General features: G+C 41.7%; 1 protein-coding gene across 18 annotated transcripts in view; it reads left to right on the top strand.

Moving 5' to 3' along the window:
- FGGY (FGGY carbohydrate kinase domain containing) overlaps window positions 1–27,786 on the top strand; it is a 414,792-nt gene that overhangs the window by 87,522 nt on the left and 299,484 nt on the right. Inside the window, exon 1 of one of the 18 annotated variants that reach the window (XM_038537386.1) lies at window positions 1,297–1,417. The exons of 16 other annotated variants lie outside the window; for them this stretch is intronic. In XM_038537386.1, coding sequence (XP_038393314.1) covers window positions 1,401–1,417 — 17 coding nt within the window. In that variant the 5' untranslated portion in view covers window positions 1,297–1,400. Of the gene's footprint in view, window positions 1–1,296; window positions 1,418–10,326; window positions 10,370–27,786 lie in introns of those variants that run through there. One more of the 18 variants, XM_038537388.1, reaches the window with a different exon arrangement.

The following is a 27,786-nucleotide window of genomic DNA, read 5'->3' as shown; positions in this document are numbered from 1 at the left end:
ATACTTCGCTCTAAGACCTTGCATCACTTTTAGAATATAATCCCGTTTGCCCTTTCAGTATGGTAAAGTAGAACAACTTCTGAATACGATTCTGCATTTATCATTCTGCTGGAAATGCTTTGAAACTGAAAACGTTAAATAGAGATCTCATTTTCCAGGTGACGTGTCTGAACCTCAGAGGGGTCTCACTCTGGGGTTGAAACCCGTGGATAGAGTAGCGATTAGATTTTGAAGGGACACCTCTATATCACACATTGCTTAAGGGTCCCTTCTCTGACCCTGAGGCATCCCTCAGACAGACAGGGCATTGTGGTCCTTGTGGTAGCTGACATTTGCTTCGTATCCAGAGGGGCCACCTCTGTTGGACAGCTCTATTGTGAACTTTGTCATTAGGCCTTTTGAATGTGTTGTACTTTGTGATTCTGCGGACCTAGTTTTAGTCACTGATGAAAGGTATAACAGTCAGTCCTGGGGCCCATGCTACTGTGAAGGCTTGCCTGTGTTTGAGACCTACGTCATGAGATGCACAAGGTGGCGTGGTGTGGAACTTGGAAGACTGGTGTCTGGAGCAGCCAGGTCACCTTGGGCCTCCTGGCACTTGGTTTCTTTGTCTGTAAAACTTAGTGGTTGGATTAGGTGATCCATTTAGCCCCCCTAGGACTAAAGTTCTCAGTCTCTTTGGATTCTTTCTTAAAACTCATTCCTTTGTAGAAAGTTATTGTTAAACTCTACCATTATAATTCAACCCTTTGGGCTGGAATTTGATGTCAAAATCCTGTATCTTTTTCTTTTCTTTTTTCTCTTCTTCACTTCTGTTTAGTTTCTTTTTTTATATATACCTTAATTTGTTTTTCTTGTTTTCTTCATTTTCCTTCCTTCCCCTCTCTAAATTATTGTCAAGGGCCTTTGAAGAGAATTCTTAAATGTTATTAAGAAATTGCAGTCAGGGAGTCCTTTGTTCCCAAGCCATTTAGAAGATTGCTTTTCCTTTTGTTAAATACAAAAAATTGTCAACCTATGTCGTTAAAATGTGCCAAAAACTGCATTCACCAATAAAAAGTGTCAGCTCTCATTATTTCCCAGATATTATTCTTTTCAAAAGCTGAGCGCTCTCCCCCGGCTTTCTAAACAATCTTCGGCTCATTCATCTTCCTGGTTTCGTTACATTTTTGAACTTCTCTGGGTCTATATAGGGTGGCAGCCTGTCTTTTAAAAATTAATGGGTTCCAAATGCCATTCAAACCTATTTCCGCCTCAACCTCCCGTTCCTCTCTCTAGCCCTGCCTGTTAGGAGTCTTATTCTGTATAAATATTGAGCTGGAGATAGTTTCTAAAGAGGTGTTTGGACTTTTAATTAACACTGACAGCCTGTCTGCTTGGGATTTTGCTCTGCTGTCTCCATGGAAAAGTCAGGCAGGTCAGTATGGAGAGGGGAGGGAGGCTCCACAGTGGATATGTTCCTGGCGGCTGGCCCCAGAGACACTGAACTCTGAGCCAACCATGAAGTCATTTTGAATTTAAGGAGTCTTGCTAATCCAAAGCAATGTGTCTTAATTTGACAAAGTAAAGGCTGCCCGATAAGCAACCCTAACTACAAGTTCTGTGACAGGGGGGCTGTTTGTAAGTTTAGATTGTGCTAGAGAAATGTGGTGCTGTGGAAGAATGGGCTCATTTTCTTCTGTTTACTCCTTTTCCCACCCCATCCCCCCTCCTCTCCTCTCCTCTCCTCTCCTCTCCTCTCCTCTCCTCTCCTCTCCTCTCTCTCTCTCACTCACTCACTTTGGCCCAATTCAGCCCTGCAGTCTGGCCTCTGCAGTGGCTTGATGTGAAATTTGAGAAACATATGTAGTTTTCTATTTCAGGAAAATGATCTCAGGGATTGAATGTGTTTTTTTTCTTTTTTTTTTTTTTTTGTTGGCTGTTAAGCTCTGATCTTGCCCAGTGTGGTTTTTTGATGATGGGAAAGAGGCTTCGAAGTGCTTTTTATCAGAATTTCATGTAATAAACCTGAAGGCTTGGTTTCTTTGGTTCCTCCCCCAGCCCACGACACAATGTCATCTATTCTGGCAGAAGTGGGAAGAAGTGCGCATTGTTCATCTTACAATCAATTCATTGCTGCTGGCACACATACACAAAAATGGCCACTGTGTCTGTCTTTCACAAAAGCTATTTTAAATGTAGTTCGGTGGAGGACCAGGGGTCTGCATACTGTTGCTCATAAAGGGACAGAGATCCATGGGGGAGAAGTCTGCCTTTGTTTGGGCTTGGAAGGGCCAGTATTCTTCTTTGTTCTGGAGGTGAGTGCCAACAATGGGCCTAGTGCCCTGGAAACCAAACTTCATTGATCCAGCCATGCAAAGGAGGTACAGGCCAGCATTGCTGGGGCTTGTCGGGAGAAGGGCCAAGTGGAGTCAGGCAAGTAGGCTGGGGTGAGGCTGACGTGGGCACTGGCTGAGAGGTGGGAGGTGAACTCAGTATTTTCTGTTAGGTCCAATCCACCACATGTCTGAAACATGGCTCCAGCCCTTGGAAGCATCTCACTCATGGTGGAGAAAGGCTCCATGACTGTGGTTATCCACCAGTCATGAGCTTCTTGAAGACAGTAGCATATATGTTTTCATCTTTGCATCTTCGGAGCACTTGCTGAATTAACAAGGGAATGATGTGCTTCGATGGAGGTTTCCACAGGATGTGCTGGGGATATAGAGACGGGATCAGCCTACTCACCCTCAGACTTGGGGTGAGGTAAGGAAAATGAAGCAGAAGAAAGCACAGGAAAGGCATATCCAGAGGGAAGGGAGCTGACATTCCCGGAAGTATTATGCAATCTGATACTTACATTCTATCATTTTTACAGATGAGGAAAATAAGACTCAGGTCAAGCCATGCATTCAAGATGACACGGCTACTAGGAAGCAGAGAAAATCTGAAGCTAGATTTCTGTGGCTCCCAAGCCATTCCCCGTGTTGTGGCCCATCTTACTAGCAGGGAAGAAAGGATGAAGACTCTAGTTCCTCTCACACTGAAGTTGGCGCTACTTTCTTTTTTGTCCTAGGTGAACTGCCTCCTTTGGGTTCCCAAGATCTGGCATTTGTTGTAGTAGGTTGGAAAAGTTTAAGAGACTTGGGCATTAGCAGAGATGGGCCTCCCATAAAGTGAATGCAGTGAAGCTTAAGCTTGACTCTTACTTGCGTGAACCCTTCTGAGTGTTGGCAGTTGTTGGGAGTTGTAAAATATTTCAAGTGAGGAGAGGTTGCTAAAAGAAGTATTTCTACCTAGGCATTTCTGATCTCATGCATTCATCTTGAATGCATGGCTTGACCTGAGCCTCAAAGCTCAAGCTGTTTGTTTCAATTTTTTCTTGTTGTAAATATTCATCATTACACCTGATTTTAAATGAATAATTTAGTATTCCTTTTCTCAGAGAGTCCCCACAAATAAAAGCTTCCAAACCTGGATTTGCCCTGGGAAGTGGTGTGAGAGGAAGGAGTCCTTCATGGAGGAAAGAATGTGAACTATGGGGTAGGAGGCTGAGTTTGGATTCTGGTATAATATGAGAGCCTGGGAACTGATGCTGTGACCTTGAACCATTTACTTACCTTTTCTGCACTGTATTTTCCTCCTTTGTACCTCATAGGCTTGTTATAGGGACAGAAAGAGTTCATGTGTATAGAACTTCTAGGACAGCCTGCTAAGGACTCAGTAAATGTTAGCTGCCTCTGCCACACTGTTCTACGTGACTCAATAGATGGAGCTTAATACCAGTGTTCGCCATTAAAACATTGATCTTCTGAAGGGTATAGTGCAAGGATAACTCTAGACTTCCATTAAAAATCCTACAGATTATATCACTTTAGGCATTTATTTCCTTGGCATCTTTGACCGTCATCCAAATGTCTTCAAATAAATTTTATTATATGGAAAACTGGTGATATTTTCACAGAACTGAGACATGAGCCACCTTCATCTTCTGCTGCTCTTCAGCACACACCTGCATTCCAGCCCCATCCAACATCCTCCAAGTCTCTGGGCCTCTTCCTGTCCTCTTGCCTTTGCATATACTGTTCCTTCTCTTGAAACTATCCTTCATGCCCTCTTTACTTTTTCTTTTTTTTTTTTTTAAAGATTTTATTTATTTATTCATGAGAAACACACAGAGAGAGGCAGAGACACAGGCAGAGGGAGAAGCAAGCTCCATGCAGGGAGCCTGATGTGGGACTCGATCCAGGGTCTCCTGGGCTGAAGGTGGCGCTAAACCGCTGAGCCACCCCGGCTGCCCCATGCCCTCTTTTCTACTTGGTGAACTGTTGCTGTTGCTCATCCCCTAGGGCCCATCTTCAATGTCATGTTATTTGTGAAGACTGTCAGACTCCCCAGGACTTCTCCTCTTTTATACACTTGACCCTTAACCAGCATGGGGGGTTACTGGCACTGACCCTCACGTGGTTAAAAATCCACATATAAGTTTTTATTCCTAAACAACTGTCAATTGTTGACCAGAAGCCTTACCAATAACATAGAGTTGATTCACACATATTTTGTATGTTATGTGTATTATGCACTGCATTCTACAATAAAGTAAGCTAGAGAAAAGAAGATGTTATTAAGAAAGTCACAAAGAAGAGAAAATATATTGATAGTATTGTGCGGTATTTACTGAAAAAAATCCACATGTAAGTGGACCTCTGCAGTTCACACTCATGTTGGTCTCGGGTCAACTGCACAGTCACTGTTTCTCAGCATGTTTTCCTTCTACTAGTCTAGGAAGCTCTGGAGAAAGAAACAAGAGTTTATTCACCTTTGCAGCCCCTGGTGCAGAGTGTGACAAATGTTAGGAGATGAGAAATTTGGGGGCATTGATTGGAAAGAGTTTCTCTTGTCACTGTTATGTTTCAGAAGTCATAATAGTTCCAGAAAAGCTGTTTGGTGTGATTACACAGAATCATGTTTTTCCATTAGTTTATGCTCCACTTTAAGAAATGTACTTCACACCTGATGGAGCTTCAATTTGAAATGACTTTCTAGCCTTTTCTCTTTGCTTCCCTGCTTTTAACCTCTGATTTAAGCAGATAACAATTGGTAAATAACTGCTTAAGTTGCCTTCCTTGCCAGACTGCAACTTCGTGAGTGCAGGACCTTGTATGTTTGGTCCACAGCTCCATCCTTAAGCCTTGACGCTGGGATCTGTACGGAGTAATAGTTATGGATGTAGAAAAAAGTATATTAATAATAGTATTGGTAGTCTAAACTAATTTCAGAGTACCTAATATGTGCTGGCACATTGTGAGTATGTGGCATACGCTAGCCCTGTCTGTCCTTCAATATTGCCGTGTTTTGGGTACTGGAATTACCATGTAGACTTTGTAGCTAAGGAAGCTGAAGCTCAAAGCGGCCAAGAAACTTGTCCAAAGTCACACAGTTAGCGAGTGATAGATCTGGGATTTGAACCCAGGCAGTTGGTCATAGAATCCAGGCTTTTTACTGCTATGCTAATTAGTACTAATTAGCTCAGTAACTTTTTTTTTTAAACTGATTATTAAAGGAGTCTAATGAGACCTATTTTTCAAAAGAGTTCATTTGTTAGGTGATTGTTCATTTAAACCATGGTTCTTCAAAGTGGGGTGCGCAGACCAACATGAACATCGCCTGGAAATAGATTAGAAATGGATATTTTCCAGTCTCACACCCACCTGCTGGAGTAGAAACTCAGAAAGGGGGACCCAGTAATCTGTGTTTTAACAGATCCTCCAGGAGTTTCTGATGGGTGCTAAAGTTTGAGAACCACTTCCTAAGACTAAATTATTTCCTCTGGAATTTTACTCTTTTTTTTCTTTGTCCTTTATATTTGAGGGTAAAAAATAAAAACATTTTTTCCAGGTTTATTGAGATATAATTGACATATTACATTATATGCTTATGGTGTGCATTGTGTTGATTTGCTACCCTTATGTATTACGAAAGGATTACCATGTTAGCATTAGCTAACACCTCCATCACATCCCATAATTATCATTTCTTTTTGTGTTGTGAACATTTAAGATTTACTCTCTTAGCAACTTTCACACATGTAATACAGCACTGTTGACTCTAATCACTATGCTGTATGTTAGGTTCTCACAACTTATAGCTGGAAGTTTGTACATTTTGACCAACATTTCCCCATTGCCCCAACCCCACAGCTTCTGGCAACTACCATTTTACTGTTTCTATGAGTTTGGCTTTTCCACATTCCCCTTATGAGTGACATCATTTTGTCTTTCTCTATCTGACTTATTTCACTTACTATAATGCCCTTAAGGTCCATCTATGTTTAGCAAATGGCAAGATTTCCTTCTTTCTCATGGCTGTGTAATACTCCATTGTATATATTTACCACAACATCTTTATCCAGCCAGCCAGCCACTGATGGACACTGAGATTTTTTTTCTCCATATCTTGGCTATTATGAATATGCTACAATGAAGATGAGAATACAGATATCTCTTAGAAATCTTACTTTCATTTCCTTTGGATCTATACCCAGAAGTGGGATTTTTAGATCACATGGCAGTTTTACTTTTGATTTTTTGAGGAACCTCCATACTGTTTTCTATTATGGCTCTACCAGTTTCCATCCCTTCCCACGGTGCATGAGGGTTGCTACTTGCCAGTACTTAGCTCTTTCTGATGATATTTATGGCTTTTCTTTAAATGAGTCCTACTTTTGGATATCTCACCTCTGTGTACCTCTGATTTATGTGACATTTATATGGGGGACCAAGCTCTAACCTTAGTGAATGTTTTTGTTAAGGTTCTTGAGAGATTTTGAGGTTTTGGGTGTATCTGTAGCTTGGTGATGGTTTGTTGTTGTCATTAGATTTTGTTTTGTTTTGTTTTGTTTTGCTTGTTTTTTGGTGCTGATAGATTTCAGGATCTGAGAGCTTTAGGAATACAAAACCCCCGTCCTCCAGCCTTCTCTCTCAGGCTCCTCTAATTGGAGGGTGAAGAAGGAGCCCAAAGATACAAGGATTACAGAGGCAGGGCAGGTAACAGAATCAGGAAAGGAGGAACCTCTTTCATGTCTTTACACTTCCCAGAAATATCCTTGGCTGCTATGGACGTTGGTTTACACGTGGTAGAACAAAACAAAACAAAACAAAACAAAACAAAACAAAACACTGGACTCTGAATTGGACTTGGAATCTTGGTTTCAGCTTTTTTACATACGTGATTTTAGGAAAGTGACCGTGCTGAACAGAAATTTCTTCATCTGTGCCATGGAGATACCTACTTGATGATGATGGTGGTGGTGGTGGTGGTGATATGGGAATTTATTGAGGCACATGGTGAACATTTAAGTTCTACCTATTATATTTGTGTTGAGGGAAAGCAGTAAGAGCTAGATTTAGTCACTAGCATCTTTACCAGACAGTCTTCTGAGAAATGGATTGTAGGTTTGGCAGAGCAGCAAGGACTCGCAAGCATTCCTAAATGGCTGGTATTCCATGGAGTGGAGTTCTGGGAGGTCCACCAACCAGAGAAAGCCAGGCACCAGGTTGAACGCTTTATGTCTTAAATCTTTTTGTTTCCAAAAGGTATCTAAAAGTGATTTAACAATGTCAGGATTTAGACATAAGTTTTTTGTGTATGTCTAAGAGGCCAGTGCTACAAGTCAAGGCCTCGGGACTGGAAAAATATTGATGCAACTGTCGGAGGTACATGGTATTTGACCTTCTATTAATAAAGACAAATTATTGCATTTCTGTGATATTTGAGTCTCCCAGAACTTCCCTTAATTCCACTGGTATTCCATTCCACAACTACCAGGGCTGTGGGGACGAGGGACACAGGGTTGTGTTTCTGATTAATGAGGTGGAATCTCAGTCTGATTTACTAAACTGAAAGTCAGAGAGGGTTCAGATAACAACATAGCAAAATTTCCTGAATGATAATAGGCACAGAAATAATGCGAGTATTTGGTGGCACAGCAACAATTTGGCCAGAAGTTATCCACAGGATAGAATGCAAGTCATGGAGGAAAAATAAGTAGGTAAGCACAGCTAAATAGAGGGCAAGGCAAATACAGAGCAGATTAAACTGGGAGCAGAAGGACTTTGCTGGGGGAGGTCTTCAGGGACATCTGCAGGATGTAGGCAGTGGAGCGTCCACATGGCTGTCTGCTGGCACCATCCCACTACACGGACTGCTCCTTTTCACCCAGGCTTTAGTGGCAGGTCACGCTGGCATAGAAAGGTAGGGAAGTATGCTCTGCATTACTTAAAAGAAATCTCAGCTTACACAGAGCTGTGTATTTTTTATTGTCGCCTTTGCTGCATTCGCAGGGAGCACTTCGGAATCGGCTCGTGAAAGCCTCAGACTTTAAGGGAGCTCATTCTTGTTTGACAATAGACCCATCAACATCCATTCTTGCCAACTCTCCGACCTTTGGAATAATGTGCACTTGGGTCTGGCCTGTCAATGTCTGTACAGATCCGCCCATGTCAAGGACTCAGTATTGTCGCGAGCACGTCTGAAGGAAGGGGTCCTTCTAATTTTGCTCCTCCAGGACTCATTTTGGGAGAAACCAACTGCTGTTTCTTGCCCTAATGAGATGTGACTATGGAAGGATTGAGTCTGTGGGGCCTCAACTTACATTATGATCCTGTCCCCTTTTATTACAAGTTGCACATGGTGTTTTCAGCCTTTTGTGTCAGCATTTTTTAATCTTCAGCTGCCATCAATTTTACCTGATTCTTGTTGGTCGCGATTATTGGATGTAAAAGTATAAAAAGAAAAAAAAAAGTCTTTCCAAAAGTCATTTGTCCTGGGCACACAGGATATGTTGACCTTTCCACATGGGTCTATCTGGGGGCTTTTGGCCATGTGGTCAGTTCGCATTGGGTTTTGGGACCACTCTATGTGTGTTTCAGGCAATCCAGATGTTGTGAAATTTTGCAGAATGAGAAAGAAAAGCTAGAGAGAAGTCTGATTTGATTTGACCCGATTGAACCCGATTGGCTAATTAGGACAATACAATTACTGATGGTTGAACTTGTTCATGTCTTTACAAAATAGGAATGAATAGCATTGCTTTATGTTTACATAGTTCCCATCTTTTTAAAGAACTCAAAGGAGTGTCCCTTTCTTTATGCCCTGTTTCCAAAATATATCTGAAGTGTTGTACGTGATTTCAATATGTAGGCACATCATCATGAAGGACAAGTGAGTGCAGTGATCATATGGGAAGTGCCTGAAAATGGGATGAGGACAGCCAGTCAAGATTCCAGTAGCTATGAGGCCTTTTGGTATCTATTTCTTCATCTGTATGGTGAGGATAGTAATAGTCCCTGTATCAGAGGGTTACTGTGACCGTTGACAGGTAAAGCATTTACATAGTAATTCTGGCACATGATCAGTTCTCAATAAATGCTCTTGAGTTGTTTTTAGAATCAGTCAAATATGAATTTGTGTGTCCTCGCTGTCACTTATTAGTTGTATAGTACTGGGCAATAATAATAAAAATCAAAATGACTGCCGTTTATTGAATATTAACTTACAATGCCAGACCTTATGTTAAGTATTTCATTATTTCTCTCTTAATCCTTTCTCTAACTCTCTGAGGTAGGTAAGATTATACATCCATTTTATAGATGGGTAAGGAAGATTTAGAGATGTTAAGAAGCTTGCTCACCATTGTTACAGAACTAGACTAAGAGCAAAGCTGAGTCTTTCTAAATTTCTCTTTAAAAAAAAATGATTTTATTTATCTATTCATGAGAGAGACAGAGAGAGAGAGAGGGGCGGAGGGAGAAGCAGGCTCCATGCAAGGAGCCCGATGTGGGACTCCATCCCGGGTCTCTAGGATCATGCCCTGAGCCTAAGGCAACACTTAACCACTGAGCCACCCAGGCATTCACCTCTCTAAATTTCTTGTTCTAAGTTAGCTACTTAGGTTTCCTGGGCCATGGCCTTATCATTTGTAATAGGAATAACAATAATTATTTGTAGGGGTTATATATTTTACATAAAGTGTTTGGCACTTATAGGGCACTGTTGACAAGGGGCACTGTGATATTATTATCATCCTTGATAGGACGTTTCCATACAACAGAATTTAATTTTCTTTTTCTGATTCCTCATACCATATGTATACCTGTAGGGACTGGAAGAAAGTTCTTAAGGATGGGTTCTTGCATATCTAAGAACTTTAGGATAGTACATATAATCTAGAAGTGGATGGACACTAAATCTGGGTGCCATGTAAGGAAAAGCACAAGGGTTCATGCACTTGAACAGGTCCATGGCTTGGCCTCAACATCTTGCTTTTCTGTTTATTCTGAAGGTTTTTTGAGGAAAATGGCTCAGTTAAAGACAAGCATCTGGGAATCAAGTAAGTTTGGATGGTCGGGTGGAGTCAGCATTATACACACATTTCTGGCATTTAGAATAGACAAGAGTCCTTTAGACTGGTATGTACAGATGGAATATTCTGTGATGTTTTAGCCTCTGTGTCTTACCTTAGTAAGTGAAAACATATTATAGAATTAGACTGGGGGCCACTTCCTTATTTCTCTCCTCTCCTGCTCTAGTCAGATCTTCCATATGAAGGATCAACGCCCACTTCCTTCACTTATTCACTTACTCTTTCCCTTCTCAACCCTCTATGGTAATTTCAACCTTACTATTTCACTTAGAGAGCACCCCTTATCCTCTTACTGTGGTTTATTTTGGAAACACAAACCCCAGATGTTTCTTCTCACCTGCCTATCAATCCCACATCCTCCAATGACACAGAGTTTTAAGGAATTATCCTCTTATGGCATATTTTAAAGTTTATGATTTTATTTTATTTATTTTTAAAAATATTTTATCTATTTATTCATGAGACACACACACACACACAGAGGCAGAGACACAAGCAGAAGGAGAAGCAGGCTCCATGCAGGGAACCCGACGTGGGACTCGATCCCTGAGCTGAAGGCTGATGCCTGACCACTGAGCCACCCAGGTGTCCCAAAGTTTATGATTTTAAAGATTGTTTAGTGGGAACAAGATATGTCTTGGGGACTTCATTTTTCTCTAACTCTTTCATTTTATGTATTCTATAGTTTTTAAAATTTTGTATCAGACACTTTATCATCCTTGTTCTTGTACATAATTTTGGAGTTTGGCTTCCTTGTGAAATTTGGGGATTGTAAAATTGACATTCTGCTCTTAATTCACCTTAATAAGATATGAAGAATTCCAGAATGGAACTTTTACTTTTTTTCATTTTCTTTTTGGAACTTTTTTTGAAAGCCTCTTGATATAAGTGGAACTAAACAATCAAACATTGTATGTATTCTTTATTGTTGTTTTACATTATGAGTGTTAGAACCAAGCAGTGCCATAAAGATGAGAATTATCTCATTTTTAATAGTACTGTGCTTTATATTATTTATCTTTTTTATGTGGACTCATAGTCTCAAAAAAAGGTACAGTGTTCTTTGTCAGTTCAACTAGGTAATGCCCTAGCTCTTGATATTATCAATCTATTATCTATTATCAATCTATTATTAAATTATTTCGCATTTTTAAATAATTGATTTGGTACATGATATTAACAGTTTTCAAGATCATCATTAATAGCATTTTGCATTCATAATAATATGAATAATATGAGTAATACTATGTAATATTCAGCTTACTGGTATGTCTTCACCATATAAAGCCCATAAAGAATTTTTTTTTCACCTCCCCAGGTGGATCTAAACCACTTACATATATTTAGAAGTGAATATTATGATATTAACAATAAATCTCAAACTACTTTGTATTAATGACTGTTGTTAAACTATCTAGATATGGAGGAGACTCTGGTGATCATCACACACAGGTTAAATTAGTATCAGAATGGATATTGAAAAGAATGCCAAAGACTGAGGCCAAATATAAAACTGATAGTGATGAGTAAATGCTTTTACCATGCTGAACTTTAGTATATTCCTGATTGATCTCGTTTTAGACATGTAGAAAATGTTGAAGGGTCTGAGATGTTAAGTAACCTGCTCAAGGTCATATGGCTAGTTAAGTACTTGCTAGGATTTAAATGATAAAACTCATGCTTTTAACCACTGTACTCCTGTAAGCTACTCGATATGTATCTGTGTATTAAGGAAATCAATCCCCTCAAGGAATTGATTCTAGGGATGAAGATAAGTAATCTTCATAAACTGTAAGTCAAAGTGAAAAATGTTGTGACTGCAGAATGAACAGCATAATAAGAAGCATATGAGTGGCAATAAATTGTGGTGGGATTAGGTACAGAATGAGGGAGAGAGTGGGAGAGAATAGCATCTCAGAGAGGTGGCACTGATTCTGGGTCCCAACCCTTTCCTTAGAGCTACCACACAACCCTTATTCACTCCTGCCGTAGAACATACTATTTAGTGTTTTGACCTATTTACTTATTTTTATCCTCCCAGGAGACTGTAAGCTCTCTAAAGGTAAGCGCTAAATCTGTATCTTTATCACTTAGCATAGGAACTGGTTTAATAAATATGGGATGATGAGTGAAGGAACTGTGTTTGCAGAGCAAATACCATGGGCAGGTGAAGATAGGACATTACAAAGATATGAACATGAATGAAGGTATGAAAAGTGATTGCAAGTTCAGGGAACAGTGGGTAGTGTAGAGTGGATACAGCATGAAAATGTAGACTGGAATCTTGTGAAGAGTTGGGTCAGCCATGTATACTGATACATCATAATAAAGAGTGGTATGTATTATTAAGATTTCTGAGTACATGCTTTTCTCGAATGTACCTTCATCTGTTCCAAGGACGAAGATGGAGGACTGACAGCCTGGGATACATTATGGGAGTTAAAAAGAAATGTTTTCATATCTCCCTCTGCTACTCATCAGCTGTGTGACAGTGGGCATGTGACCTAGCTTTGTAGTTACATAGTAGATAATTGAAAAGATTTGTCAAATAGATTAATTAATAATAGCTTTTTGTAAGAAGGTTTTGAGGCATTTGCGATGCAGCTATATAAAAGACGTAGTGTACTGTGCTTGCTACTTACTCCGTGAATGGGAGACAAAGTTTAGGGGCTTCCAGGCATGAGGGACACTGAGCATTGGCAAGGTAGCAGCTCTGTGGCTCAGAGTGGCTGGTCTATCTGGAACAGAACTAAGATGGTCAAGGGAGGGGGTCAAATCTCTTGGGAGATGGATTATTTGGCTCCTAGGGTCAAGGAAAAGGTCCTGTCTCAGTGAGGCCCTGGAGTGCAAATCAAATAACAGGTGAGATGGTCAGCTCTTCACACCTGACCTGGAGGGGAGGCCTGGGTTCACGGGTGCCTGGGCATGGTGGCCCTGTGCTCCTGAGCCCTTGGACTGAATGCTGGGATGCAGGCAACACAGTCAAGTCTGGACACCCCAGAGCTGTTCAGCCCTTGCTGTGGTCTGAATGAGGTTTACCTTCAAGGTTTGTAAGGGTCATGGAAGAAAGGAACTAATGTATTTTGATAGTCAAAAAAGTAAAACAAGGTATTGAGATACCAGTGAGCTGGATGCATAAGTATCCTTTGGTTTTACAAAGTAAATTACCTTTTTCTTTCCTTCCTTCTGTAAATGGTCCTGGAGAATAGCATTTTTCTCTTTACTGACTGACCACGCTCTGTGTATGTCCAATGTACAGATTTAGAGAGCTGTCCATTTCTTTATTCTTCACACATTCATCAAAGGCCTGCTGTGTACCCTTTCTTTAAAGGATGTGGGGCTGAAAGCAGGGGTCCCCCGGACAGTCACTTGGCAGGCCATTAGCGCCTAACAGAAGTCTGGTAGGTTGTAGATTCTGCAGTAGCAAAAGGGAGAGTGATCAGCTCCATCCAGGGAATCAGGCAAGGTCTCATAAGGTAGGAAATGAAGGATGAGTGGGAATCTACCAGGTGGATGATGAAGGCCACCTGACAAAAAGGCAGCATGTGCAAAGGCGTAGGCAGGAAAACCATGGTCCATCTGCAAAATTGTGAGCATGTGTAGGATTTGGAGAGAAGAATAGAAAATCCTCCCATACTTTACTCAGGTTTGGGGTTTTAGGAGTGGTTTTGGCATGAGCTATGGAACCAGACTGCATGGCTGTAAACCCTGGCCCTGCTGCTACATGGCTTCCGTGATCTTGGGCCAGTACCCTAACTTTTCTGTCTCTCATTTTCCTTATTTGAGATAACAGTGTGGTTGTGAAAATTGGAATAATAACATAAAGCACTTCGAACAGTGCCTGCCATATGAGTTATTATGAATGATATTATATGTAATTATGTAGCTAGCAATTATTCTTAAATTTCAACCTGTTGTCAAAATGGAATGACCTGGTGAGGATAATGTTTGGAAAAGTAACTGTCAGCTGCATGGGGTGGAGTGTCAGTCACTTGGGACGGAGAACTGATGCCAGAGTTGGGGAAGTATCACAATATTCACGGAGATGTTGGAGGGCCCTGCTAGTGTAGCCAGAGTGGAGGAAGAAATGGAACATGCTAGGAAGGCAGACCCATTGGGTTTTGGTGGAAGATGCGGTAGGGGGAGGGGAGAAGCCTCTTCTCTGAGTATTCGGGAGTCATGCTAGATGGATGCTGAGGTCCATATGACATCGAGGTACTGTGGTGTCATTTATGGCCGCTCCGCTGAGTGCACTCCCCCCTGAGCTCCCATCCACGCCATGCATGCTGGGCAGTGTTCACTTCATGACGGTTTCAGCTGACTTAAATGTAACGCATGATGATGAACATATTTACATAATGTGTGGCTGGTGAAATCATGGAAGATTGGAATTTCCCATTTTAATTCCATTTTAAAGGTGCTTGTTAAGCAAAAGGATATAATTCATTTTTCAAACTGCTGAAATGTTATTTTGGCCTCTTGAATCAAAGGCATTCCGCAAGTGTTTTCTTTATTACATGCCTTAAACTTTAATTAGAATTTAATTATAAGATCCTGAAGGCATGAGTAAGAGGAGCAGATGGGACAGTAAAAGCAGCTTAGTGAGGGAGGATTAAAGATTAAAAGTCGCTTGTTAATGGCATAAGGAATGAACACAGAGCTAAATTACTTTGCCTTTGTGCTATTCTGATGCTTTTTTCAATTCTGAAACTTAGTTTCATTCCTGGTTTGAAGCTGAAGCATTTCATAGATTTTGGTTTTCATTTTTTGTTTTTCCTTCTGTCCCCAGAGGAGATTTGTGCATCTAGAATAAAGTCAGTGAAAACTTTTTATTTGAGTCTTCATTCTAAACTTAGAAGGATCCTTTACTATTGGTAAATATTTTTGAACACAAATAGAGAAAGCAGAACCAGGGTAAATTCTTTGCTCCCTCTCTTGCCTCAAAGTATGCGTAAAAAAGGATGGATAGATGTTTCAGGTGTTGTTTGTACAACCGTGCTTCTAGAACTTGGCTGGGCTTGTGTCATTTTTATAATGTGCCAACCCTGGGGCATGCCTCAGTGTCAGTGGGTCTGGAATAATAGAAGGAACATGGTACATGAAACACATAACTTCATAACTGAGATCTTGGATGGATCACTTCACCCCTGATCCTCTATGTTGTAAAAGAATTCTTCTGTGTTGTTAAGGATTTAATCTGAATGCAATAATTCTGCAAGGGTTTTTGAGGGTCTGTTCTCAAGAAGCTTAAACATTAAAGGGAAAACAGACCAATAAATAAATTTTAAAAATGTGCTATAGCAGAAGATATATATCCAGTACCAGTGACAAATTATTAACACAGACAATTAGAGGCAGAAGATAATACGTCTCTAAGGATTTTGTAAATATAAAGTACTCTATAGATAGAAGCCATTTACATATATAAGATGGTATAACTAGGGATGCCTGGCTAGCTCAGCAGTTGAGCATCTACCTTCAGTTCAGGGCGTGATCCTGGGGTCCTGAGATCAAGTCCCATGTCAGGCTCCCTGCATGGAGCCTGCTTCTCCCTCTGCCTATGTTTCTGCCTCTCTCTGTGTGTCTCATAAATTAAAAAAAAAAAAAAAAAAAAAAGATGGTATAACTAGAGATCTAGACCCTTCATTTTTTCACAAAACAGGTAGAACATGATGTGTGAAAAAATGTTTTATTCCTTCCAGCCCTTAGTAGAGTGCTTTGTACCTAGCAGGAGCTCAAGTCGTATTTGCTGGATTGAGACAAAAGTGGCTCACATCATCTCATTAGTAAATGTGAGCTGAGCATGAGAGAGATTTTGTTAGAGCTGGTAGGGGCAGGCATGAGTCTCTGGTTCCAGACTATGTTGTTTTCTGGGACTGTGTGCTATCTCTTCAGCAAGTTAGCCTCTGTACCCCTCCTGTCTTTAGCCTGGCCCACAGTCAGCCCACCTTGCATTTTGCCCACCTTGAGTCCTTGGCTAGAGAAGCGGGACACCTTGGAACCATCTGAGGGTGTGCTTCCTGGGGGCATATTTGGGGTGATCCCCTGCTAAGCTAAATGATTCCTCTTCTTAATGCTTTTGTCCCTTGTTTTTCTTTTCTTTTTGAAACCATAAATTTAGAATCTTCTCCCTCTTTAATTGCAATCTTAACACCAACTAGATAACATTTGAGAATAAAAAGGAGGGACAGATAAATACTGAAATACCGATTCAAAATTCTATCTTGTCCCACCCAGGGCCTTTTTTTTCTTTAAATAACTTGTTGTTCAATCAATTCTGATTATTTGTGGACTCCATATGTGCAAACTCCTTGAAGTGTAAAAAATTTTTTTAAAGATTTTATTTATTTATTCATGAGAGACAGAGGGAGAGAGAGAGAGAGAGAGAGAGAGAGAGGGAGAGAGAGAGAGGCAGAGACACAGGCAGACAGAGAAGCAGGCTCCATGCAGGGAGCCCGACGTGGGACTCGATCCCTGGTCTCCAGGATCATGGCCTGGGCTGAAGGTGGCACTAAACTGCTGAGCCACCTGGGCTGCCCTCGAAGTGTAGATTTGTAACTCTCAAATCAATACTTGTGGGGTTTTTGCAGTCTTTCGTAGACATGTACAGAGTGATGAAAAATTTTCGAGTTGCCTGATGCACATGTTCTCAGCCAAGGTTGAGCAAAATGACCTTCAGCCTTCTTGTTTCTGCTCTCATCCTATAAACACTGTCCTTTTTGTGGTCTTTTAGTGCCACATTTTCCCCATTTTTGTGCCTTTTGTGGGTGATTGCAGTATTTATTTATTTAAAGATCTTATTTATTTATTAGAGCCTACGAGAGAGCACAAGGAGGGGAAGGGGCAGAGGGAGAGAGAGAGAAGCAGACTCTGCACTGAGCAGGGAGCTGGATGTGGTGCTCCATCCCAGGAGTCTGGGATCATGACCTGAGCTGAAGGCAGATGCTTAACCAACTGAGCCATCCAGGTACCCCAATGATTTCATTTTTTAAAGTGACCCCCAAATATAGTTCCAAAGTGCTGTGTTTCTAAGTGCAAGAGCACTGCATTGTGTCTTATGGAGAAAATACATATGTTAGGTAAACTTAAGACATGAGTTAAATGCTGTTGTCCATGAGTTCAGTGTTAGTGAGTCAGCAATATATACTTAATGGGGTGTTTTTAAACAGAAGCACGCATAAAACAAGGTTGTGTATTGATCTGTTGATGAAAGTGTAACCAGCAGCTCACAGGAACCTAACCTTGTGTTTCCTTTGGGAACAACGGTTCAGTATTCACTAATGCAGCCTTTGTGGAGACTTGCTAGAACATGACTAGTGCGAATAATGAGAAGACTGTAATCATGACCTGAGCCAAAGACAGGTGCTTAACTGACTGAGCCACCCACGTGCCCCAATCACACACTATTTTAATTTAGCACTCACGTTGGCCTGTTTGTGCTCAGATCCATCTGCTGCCCTTGCATTTCTCCTTTGTGCATTGTAGGGGTTCACCCCCTGCGATCTGATATTTTGACACTCTTGGGAGATGGGAGGCAGGAAGAAGAGGGAGGCCAGAGTGTTGGTCCTTCCCTCTCTCTGCCTTGGGTAACATTGTTGGCAGTGGTCACATCCCCTTCATGGCTCTCCCACCCTCTGGGCAGGTCCCTGTGGCTCCAAGTTCTAATTGATGACTTTGGCTCTTGGGGTTCAGCAAATGTACCTCCTTCTCTTGTTCTGTCAACTTCCTATTGTTGCTAATCTGACTTTCTTCCCTGTCTGCATGTGTAAAGCATCAGATTCAAAAGCCAAGGCAGGACAGAAAATGAGACAATGGTAGCAAGAATCACCCACTGTACAGGAGGGACTGAGCAGGGGTGGAGGGAGTGGTCAGCCACCAGCCATATGTGTTGAGTACATGATGCTGGAGCTCTGTGTGCACAGGTTAAGCAGCTAAGATGCCATGGACCATTGGAAAGCAGCCAGTACCTCTAATCCAGAACTTATTTGTCTGGGATACGATTCCCTTAAATTTGACTAGCTCATGCACTGAGGGAGAAAAAAAATCTATTCTGATAATTATTCTGACAGGGCTCTAACAGGGCCTCTTTCCCTAGAGTGAAAAAATATATATTTCTGCCTTCTTTTCGTCCCCCTTTTCACCTTCAGACCCTTTCTCCCAAGAGTGTGTGGTCCCTTGCGAGTCTTATACTCCATTCGGAGCATCTTGTGTTGGCACAGCCCTTATTAAAAATGCATTTTCTCTGAGTCTTGTGTACACCCCCTGAAGTGTGGGTTAACAGAAGGGCCTTCTAGAGCTGAAAGACATTTTTGAAGAACCACTACACCAGGCGGCATTAAATATTGATCACCTGCCACATGTAAATTGTTCATCTTCTTGCTTTAACTCCTGGACCAGAATGTTTCTCGTCCCTTTTCTGCTAAAGTGGAGATCACAGACAAGCTGCTTTTTACCCTGCCGTGTGTTGTTTGCCTGTCCCAGGAATATGGGACATTTCTCTGTCCTGGGGGAAATACTAGGAAAGATTGCTTCTGACTGTCAGCGTCTCATTGGGGGATGGGCAATGTTGAGGCCAGAACACCCAGATTCCAGGGCAAGCAGAAGAGGCCCTGCCCCTTGCAAGCTGTGTGGGCTTGGGAATCTGATACTCATCATTTACCTTTGTAGTGTTGGTGCAAGGAGGCAGCACACACCCAGCTCTGAACACAATTCCTGGCCCTTCATGGGGATGCCATGTGACAAAGCTCTCTCCCCACTCTCCTTACTTCTTAGGTTTATCTGGGGCCTACCCAATATATTTCTAAGCAACCTAGAGTGTAATATGCTATTAATAATAACCCAAAGCACCTAGTATAATCTTATTAAACGAAAGTGAAATGTTAAGACACCCTTCACTGTTTTTTGGAATGTTTTTGTAAACGATCTTGATCTTGCTAAAAACAAAAACAAAAAAACAACCCACAGCATCTTAATGGTTTGTTTTAGCCTTTGCCATTCATACCTGAAAACATTAGAAGTTTGGAAAATTTTGGCAGACACATGTGCACATTCATATACGTGTGTTTATATATAGGTTCTTTCTCTTTATATATGTATGTGTAGGCACATATATATAACTCTTTAGAAGGGTTATTATAGTGTTTTATTTTCTTAAAGTCTGTATTTCACATCATTTTCCCCCCCCAGAACTGTTTATCCTCACTCCAGACATGACCGTTGGAAAGGTGGCAGGAAAAACAAACGGCTGGTGTGTTTTGGGGCAGTCTGCATTCCTTTTAACTCTCTGAGACCAGGCTTATGCTTGGGCTTTCAACCTATTTGTCCTGGGGCCCAACCACTTTGATTTGCTTGAAAATTATCCTGTTGTTCAAGCTCCTGAGAGCTGCCACAGAGGTTTCTTGGGTTTATGAACTGGAGATCTATGAAGTGTTTGATTTTATTTGTAACATTAACCATGGCAGCCTTAACTGGGCTTTTGTTTTCTTATTTAACTTTTATCCCTGTAACCTTAACCTAATTTATTTTTCAAATCTTCATCCTCTCCCATCCCACAATTCCTAATCCCTCTTTTGTCCTCAGATTTTCCTCCAAAGTCAAGAGAATGACATTTAAATCCATCCTTTAGGAAGTGCCTAAAATGCAACATACACACAGAATTACCGTCTTCTCCTGGATTTCTTAGGAAGACAGACAAAGATTTCAGAGTGTAGAATAGGAAAAGTGCTGACAGAGGTGGTAGTGAAGCTTGGGAGTGGGAGTGTGGATTTTGGAAAGCACTAGGACACTTCTACTTGGCCTTCATATGGACTTTTCCTTCCTCCATGAGGGGCCCAGGAGCCAGGGCTCTGGATGGTTTAGACAGGAAAGGGTTGAAGGGATAACTGCTTCCAGACCCTGATCCTTGAACACTCAGCCATCACTCAGGCTCGTGAGAAAGGGAGCAGGAGACATGAGGGGGCTGAGGGAGTTCCCACACAACTCCCCTCAGCTCCAGCTTGTCTGTACTCATCCCTAGGTGTGCCCTCAGCACAATGGAAGATACTGCATCTCTCATCTCACCCCGCCCTGATTCTGTGGAGGAAAAGGGAGTAGTTCTCTTTTATAGGTCAGGAAACTGAACCTCTGGGAGGTTAAGGAAACATAAAGAATAACTAGGATTATAATGAGTCTGGATTACCCAGTTAGTAGATTTTCTTTCTCACTGGGTATTTTTCTCCCTAGTTTGTATGGCCTTTCTTTGGAGAGTCCCTTCTTGAGGTACTTCAGCCAGAGGGAAGCACTAAGGTTTGTGGAGTCTCTTAGGCATCAGGCACTGTTTTATGCAATATGTATCAATGCAGTGTATGTTCTAATAACCCTGTGAATGGTGGTATTCTGAGGATTAGAGGGATAGGTAATTTCCTCATGGCCACAAAGGACACAGGAGGTGACTCCAGGATCTGAGCTCAGCTGTGACTACAGAACCTTTGCCATGTCTACTACACCCGCTCTTCACACTGGGAGGAGGGCTGTTGGCATGAGGCCACTCACACAGCAGTGGTAGCCGTGAGGTGGTCAGTGTAGACGAGTTGTGTTTCATGCTCTCTTGCAATCTCAATTCATTTCTAGCATGGTGAGGATTTAGGGCAGAGATGGGCTTGCTATCTGAGTCTCAGCCTCCTCAGGAACAGAGATAGCAGTGATGATAGGTATTGCTACCGTATGTGAGTATCTGTGTATGCCAGACAAAGTACTTGAGCTTGATGCACATACTTTCAGATTGACCTAACAATGCTGACATTTTCTCTACTTTACACATCTGGAGACAGAGAAGTTGAGTCCCTCGCCTGCCCCTTGTCACACTACTAGTAAGTGGAGGAGGGGGGATCCTTGCCTAAGACTTCGTATACCAAATCTATAGTCCTTCCACTTAGCCTCTGGGACATCTACCCCTGGGATCATGTACAGAGATTTCCAGTGGCATGTAAGATGATTTACAGTTGTGTAGAGACAGGTGCTAAAGAATATTGGCTCACATGGTTGAGAAGCAACCCGTCCCTTTTTATTTTTTTTTTATTTATTTTTTTTTCCATTTATTTTTTTTTTATTGGTGTTCAATTTACTAACATACAGAATAACACCCAGTGCCCGTCACCCATTCACTCCCACCCCCCGCCCTCCTCCCCTTCTACCACCCCTAGTTTGTTTCCCAGAGTTAGCAGTCTTTACGTTCTGTCTCCCTTTCTGATATTTCCCACACATTTCTTCCCCCTTCCCTTATTTTCCCTTTCACTATTATTTATATTCCCCAAATGAATGAGAACATATAATGTTTGTCCTTCTCCGACTGACTTATTTCACTCAGCATAATACCAATGGCCACGATAGCCAAACTGTGGAAGGAGCCTCGGTGTCCAACGAAAGATGAATGGATAAAGAAGATGTGGTTTATGTATACAATGGAATATTACTCAGCTATTACCCGTCCCTTTTTAGTTGTCTTGTAAGCTATCTTTATTACGTCAGGGAGAGAATCTTAGTTAGGTGCCAGTATGCCTTTTATAATGTTCTAATATTTGCACTTTTTTTTTTCTTTTAAGCAAGAAAGAACAGGACTTAGGGTTAGTCAACAGAACCTAGAACATAATAACATCCATTATATTTTCATTGTATATTTAAATTTTCTTTAATTGAAAAATCCATCATGTTCACACATGCAAAATAATATAATGCATTTGTAAAGTATAAGGAGTAATTGAATGGACATCCATGTACCTATCACCTACTGAAAAGTAGACTAATTCCAGATACTCTGGGGACCTTCTGTATATGTCTCTACATCACATCATCTTCCTGTCACTCTCACCAACATTTTATGTAATCGTTCAACAGCAGTATGAGTGAGCCAGGTGATAAACATTCGTACTACGCTATTCCCTAGTTTTGTCAGTCATCTTAGTGATGCTTCTTTCTGGGTCAGAATCTCACCCAGGATCATACAGTGCATGTAGTTCTCTTGGCTCCTTTGTCTCCTATAACTTAGAATGGTCCTCAGTCTCTACCCATCTTTCATGACCATGATGATACCTTTGAAGCATCAGTTATTTTGTGTTATGTCTCTCAGTTTGCTTGGTGCTTCCTCAAGATAAAATTCAGGTTATGCATTTTCAGCAGGAAAACCACTTCCTTCTTAGTGCACTTCATAGTGCACTAAGACATGATGTCATGCCCTTCATAGTGCACTGTGTCAGGAGGCACACGATACCAGTTTGTTCTGTCACTGGGGTTGCTTACAGGGGATGGCACTTGCTTACATTGATGTCTTTCAGTCTCTACCCTGAAAGGACACCATTTTCCCTTTTGTAACTAATGATTGCCTTGTGGGGAGATACCTTGAGATTTTGTAAACATCATGCTTCCTATCATACCTTTGCCTACTAATTCTAGCATCCATTATTAATTCTTGCTTGCAGCAATTATTCCTGTGGTTTTGCCAGATGGCATTTTTTTTCTCTTCATAATTCCTTCCATATCTATTAGGATCTCTCCTATCAGTGGCTTTCTGTTTGTCTACCATTCATTTATTCTTTGAATTCTTTATTTATATCAGTATATACTTCTGGATTATTTTCTTCTGTTGCCTTCAATCCATTACTATCCTTATCTTGCTCAAGTAGTCAACAGATTTCACCATTGCAAGCCCCTTCCGGTTGGCTTCTGTGCCCCTTTGACTTGTCTTCATTTTCTTTTGGTGCACGTCTTTCCTCTCTGGCACCATTGGGTGCCACTTAGGACTCTCCATGCTCCAGCCCTGGAATCAGTGAATACTCTGAGGAACCCTGAGAGAAGCCTATTCTCTGGCTATTCTGCTTTGTTTGCTTCCAGTCATGCCTTCATCTGTTGTGATATGATGTCCACCTTTCCCAGTGCACTGATGCTGCTGTTGTGAAGGTCGCTGCTAAAACAATGGATACTGTTGCTTCTTATGTCTCAGACACCTCTGTCCTGCATCAGATCCTCTCAGGAGGACAGTAAAGAAAAGTTGCATCATTTCTTGATCCAGCTGCCCTTGTGGCAACCAGTGCCGTGCAGGGCATTCTGCAGGTATAAACTGTACCTCCCCTTGTGCTGCATGCCTGCCTTGATGTCCATTATGTAGCATTACATTTCCCAGTTGAGGCTACCTCTGCATCTCACTTTTTGCCCACATGTATACAACCTGAACATGTAGGGAATCAATGCTCCTTTTCCTCCCACGCTGGATGGTTCTAAGATATGGTCGTTGTCACTTGGGGGACTGGAGTGTGGAGGGTGTGGGTGGTCCTGTGGATGGAGAATGAATAATTTTTGTGGAAATGACTTGATAATGGCAACTTCATTTTGCCTCTCCTTGTTCCATGCCCTGTGTCCTCACTCTACTCCTGCTCCTGGAGATTGCACTTCCCTTTTTTTTTTTTTTCAAGATTTTATTTATTTATTCATGAGAGACAGAGAGAGAGAGAGAGAGGCAGAGACCTAGGCAGTGGGAGAAACAGGCTCCATGCAAGGAGCCCGATGTGGGACTCGATCCCAGATCCTGGGATCATGCCCTGAGCCAAAGGCAGATGCTCAACCGCTGAGCCACCCAGGCATCCCAAGATTGCACTTCGTATTGCAGTGTTGCTATATAAACCCTCTTGCTCAGGGTCTGCTTTCTGGACAATCTGAGTGAAGATATGCTGTGTTTAATAGCCATTCTCTATAATCCCTTAACTTTCACAGTATCACATGTTCAAGTTCACTCATTCATTCATTCACTCCCAAACTTAACTTATTGAGATCATCTCTATGTGAAGCATTGCATATAGACAGACAAAATCCCTGACCATGTAGAACTTACTATAGTGTGAGAAATTAACTGAATACACAAATAAATACAAATGGAAGTGCTCTGAAGAAAATGCTACAGGGAGAGGGGTTGAAAGTGAGTCAGATGAGGAATGGCATTGAGAAGATTGAAAAGTACTCTCTGAGAAGGTGACCTCTGAATGGAGCAAGGACCGTGGGAAGAAATGAACTGAGGGAAGAGTGATCCATTCAGGAGGAAGAGGAAGTACAAGGGACTTCAAACAGGTGTATGTGCTTGACCTGTTGGAGAACAGCAGAGAGGTAGAAGTCAGTGTGACTGAACGTAGAGAAGCCGATTATTGGAGATGGCAGCCAACAGAGGTAGGAAGGGCCCTTCCTTGAAAGACCATAGAGGGTATGTTTCTGGGTTTGGATTTTCTTGTTTTAAAGATTTTGTTTATTTATTCATGATAGACATAGAGGGAGAGAGAAAGAGAGAGAGAGATTGAGAGAGAGAGGCAGAGACGCAGGCAGAGAGAGAAGCAGGCTCCATGCCAGAAGCCCAACGTGGGACTCGATCCCGGGACTCCAGGATGACACCCTGGGCTGAAGGCAGGCGCTGAACTGCTGAGCCACCCAGGGATCCCCAGGGTTTGGATATTTTATGTATGTCCTAGGATAGTTTTGGCAAAGGAATGACATGCTCTGATTTTCATGTTAATGAGCTTTCTTTAGCTGCTGTGTGGAGAATGGATTTTTGTTAGATAAGAATGGAAACAGAGGGGGTGCCTGGGTGGCTCAGTCATTTAAGCATCTGCCTTTGGCTCAGGTCATGATCTGGGGTCCTGGGATCGAGCCCCACGTCTGACTTCCTGCTCAGCGAGGAGTCTTCTTCTCCCTCTCCTTCTGCCCCTCCATCTCGCTCATACTCTCTCCCCCCCACCCTCAGATAACTAAATAAAATCTTTTTTAAAAAAAGAGTGGAAACAAATAAGTGATTGCAACAACTCCAGTGAGAAGCTATGGTTTTTTGGACATGTGTTGAGACGTGGAGTATATGTCAAAGTTGATGCAGAAGAGGCTTGCTGATGGTGGGGGAAGGGAGGTGTCAGCCAAGCAATCAGGGATGAATGCATGACCGCCCTATACCCTTGACTTGATAGTACCACACATACTTTCAACTTTCTCATACATCTTTCTGGGTCTCATTCAGACTCCTAGAGTATCTCTGTGTTCCTTTGCAGAGGCTGCTGATCATAATTCTCTGCTCTTCTCATGAGCCAGTGATTATACAGCAGAAGTCACAGACTCATGTTCCTCCCAGCTCACAGAGGTTAGCACAGAGGAGGCATGGGCTGAGATATCCTGCGCGAGTGGGGACAGCCCTGGTGGGCTGTGCGGTCTGAGCCTGGTCTGGGGGGGGGGGCTTTCTCAAGTGAACTCTAGCTGCCTGTGTTACCCAGAGCCAGAATGCTGGCACCTGGGATTGCAGAACCTCCTGAGTTTTCAAGACAAGCTAGAAATCCAGACTTAAAAAATTCACAATCTGAACATTTTTATATGTTGGCTGAAACTTTTTTTAGAGCTCTGGATGGTGGGCGGTGGGGTGGGGGGGCAAACAAGACAAGTCTGTGTTGCAGATGTGGCTCTTGGGCCACACTGGTTTGCAACTTCTGCTGAAATAGTCTTTCTGGGGTAACTTGGCATACATGGCGTGGTTTATCGATTTCATTTATGGGCCAGTGACTTCCGAATCTGTATTCTCAGCTCTGTTCTTTGAAATGTTTCTAGCCACTAGACATAATTCCATAGCTCTCCACAGTTGTGTCTCACCAGCATGTTCCAAATTCAGATTTCCCATTACCTTGTGCCTCTTCTGCCTATTTCATCCCTTCTCAGGGGTTCAGGCTAAAACCCTGGCTTCATTCCTGCTGCCTGCCCTGCTGACAAGCTGCCTATTGATAAATCCATCTCTTCATTTTATTTGTGTTCCTTTCTAAATATTTTTTTAATGCGCTGCCTCTTCTCCCTTTCCGCTACCACCTTCATTTGGTCATTCAGCCAGATTTGGAACCAATAAGACTAAGTCTATATGATCTTACCCATTTTACAGATGATGAAACTGAAATATGGAGAAACCTAGTAATTTGACCAAACCACACAGTAGCAAGGGTCGGAGTGGTGATTTGAATGCAGGCAGTGTTATTGCAGAATGTGTACTGTTCATCAGTACAAAATAATAAATTGATCATCTGTATTATAGGGATTTAAATGACAAGTGTTATGATTTTGTTAATCATTCCACAATTTATATGCATATCCGATCATCACCTTGTAATCTTGATATATATATATACATTTATATTTGTCAATTGTTCCTTAATAAAGTTGGAAAAATAATTCAGTGGCAGAAACGTAAAATAATAAAAACTAAATGACTTCTCTGTAGAAAGAGAAGTGGAGGTCATCAACTAGAGTTAAACCTCTTCTAGAAAGCTGAGAAAAAAAATATATTTTAAGTTACAGTATCCTCTAGATATGAAACTGTGCTTGCTAAATCCTCAGAGAGTATTTGAAAACACATCTTTCCTTTATAGATTTTTAGTCTTCCGTGTTTTAGATAAATTTGCTTTATCCACGAGATCAGCCGAATCACAGAGACGCTCAGTACAAATTGTAGAAGTTTGGTGTTCACTTTGAAAACATTTTAATATCGTTTACAAATACCCAGATAAGGGAGTCCAGGTGTGTGACTGAACAGTAGTGACCTCTCCTGACAGGGAGCCCATTGCCTGCTGTCTCCGAGTCGCAGTTTTGGATAGGCTCTCTGTAGTCATCCAGCTTTTCTGGTTGCCTTCACCCAGCTGTCCCAGCAGACAGGCCTGGCCGGGCCCAGCTCCAAGAGGGAGATGCTGCCTGCCACCCCTCTCCGTGGCATTTTCCAGATTTTTCCCCCTTCCTTTTTTGGTAATGGAAAACCGCTGGCACCTGCACTTTGATTGTGTGGCAGTACCCACTTAGCAGTTGGTTTTATGCTTACTTCACATGATAGCTTTTATTTTGGAAGGACAATTTTGCCCCCAAGAGAACACGTTTCTTCCTTGGTACACTGATGCTCTGGGTTCAAACGCAACCAAAAGGCTTTGCGAGAAACCCTCAGGGATTTTTCCACCAAAAATACCACTGTAGTGCTTACGAGTTCAGACTTTAGCTTCGGACATTCCTGGGTTGGAGCCCTAGCTCATTTCTCATCGGTAAAATGGGAATGATAATACTGCATAGTATTATTAGGTGGATTAAGTAAGATGTTGTGAAAGCATAACAAACACAGTAAATTTTAGTTATTGTTATTATTGTAATTATTTTATTACTGTATTGGCCCACTTAACAGTTCTTTAGTTAGCTCCTATTAGGTAATCTCCCAGTGTAACTCACACGATGCAGGGACTCCTTAATTACTGTTAAGCCGTGTCTGATCAGCATGTCTTCCTGTCCAGATTTGAACTAAGGAATCAAACAAACAGAATGAGTATCTTCTGTGTGCCGGGAACTGCACTAAACCCTGCACGCTTAAGAAT

This window comes from Canis lupus, chromosome 5, assembly GCF_011100685.1.
Source record: "Canis lupus familiaris isolate Mischka breed German Shepherd chromosome 5, alternate assembly UU_Cfam_GSD_1.0, whole genome shotgun sequence".
Taxonomy (NCBI): Eukaryota; Metazoa; Chordata; class Mammalia; order Carnivora; family Canidae; genus Canis; species Canis lupus.
This window is presented reverse-complemented; position numbering and strand designations above follow the sequence as displayed.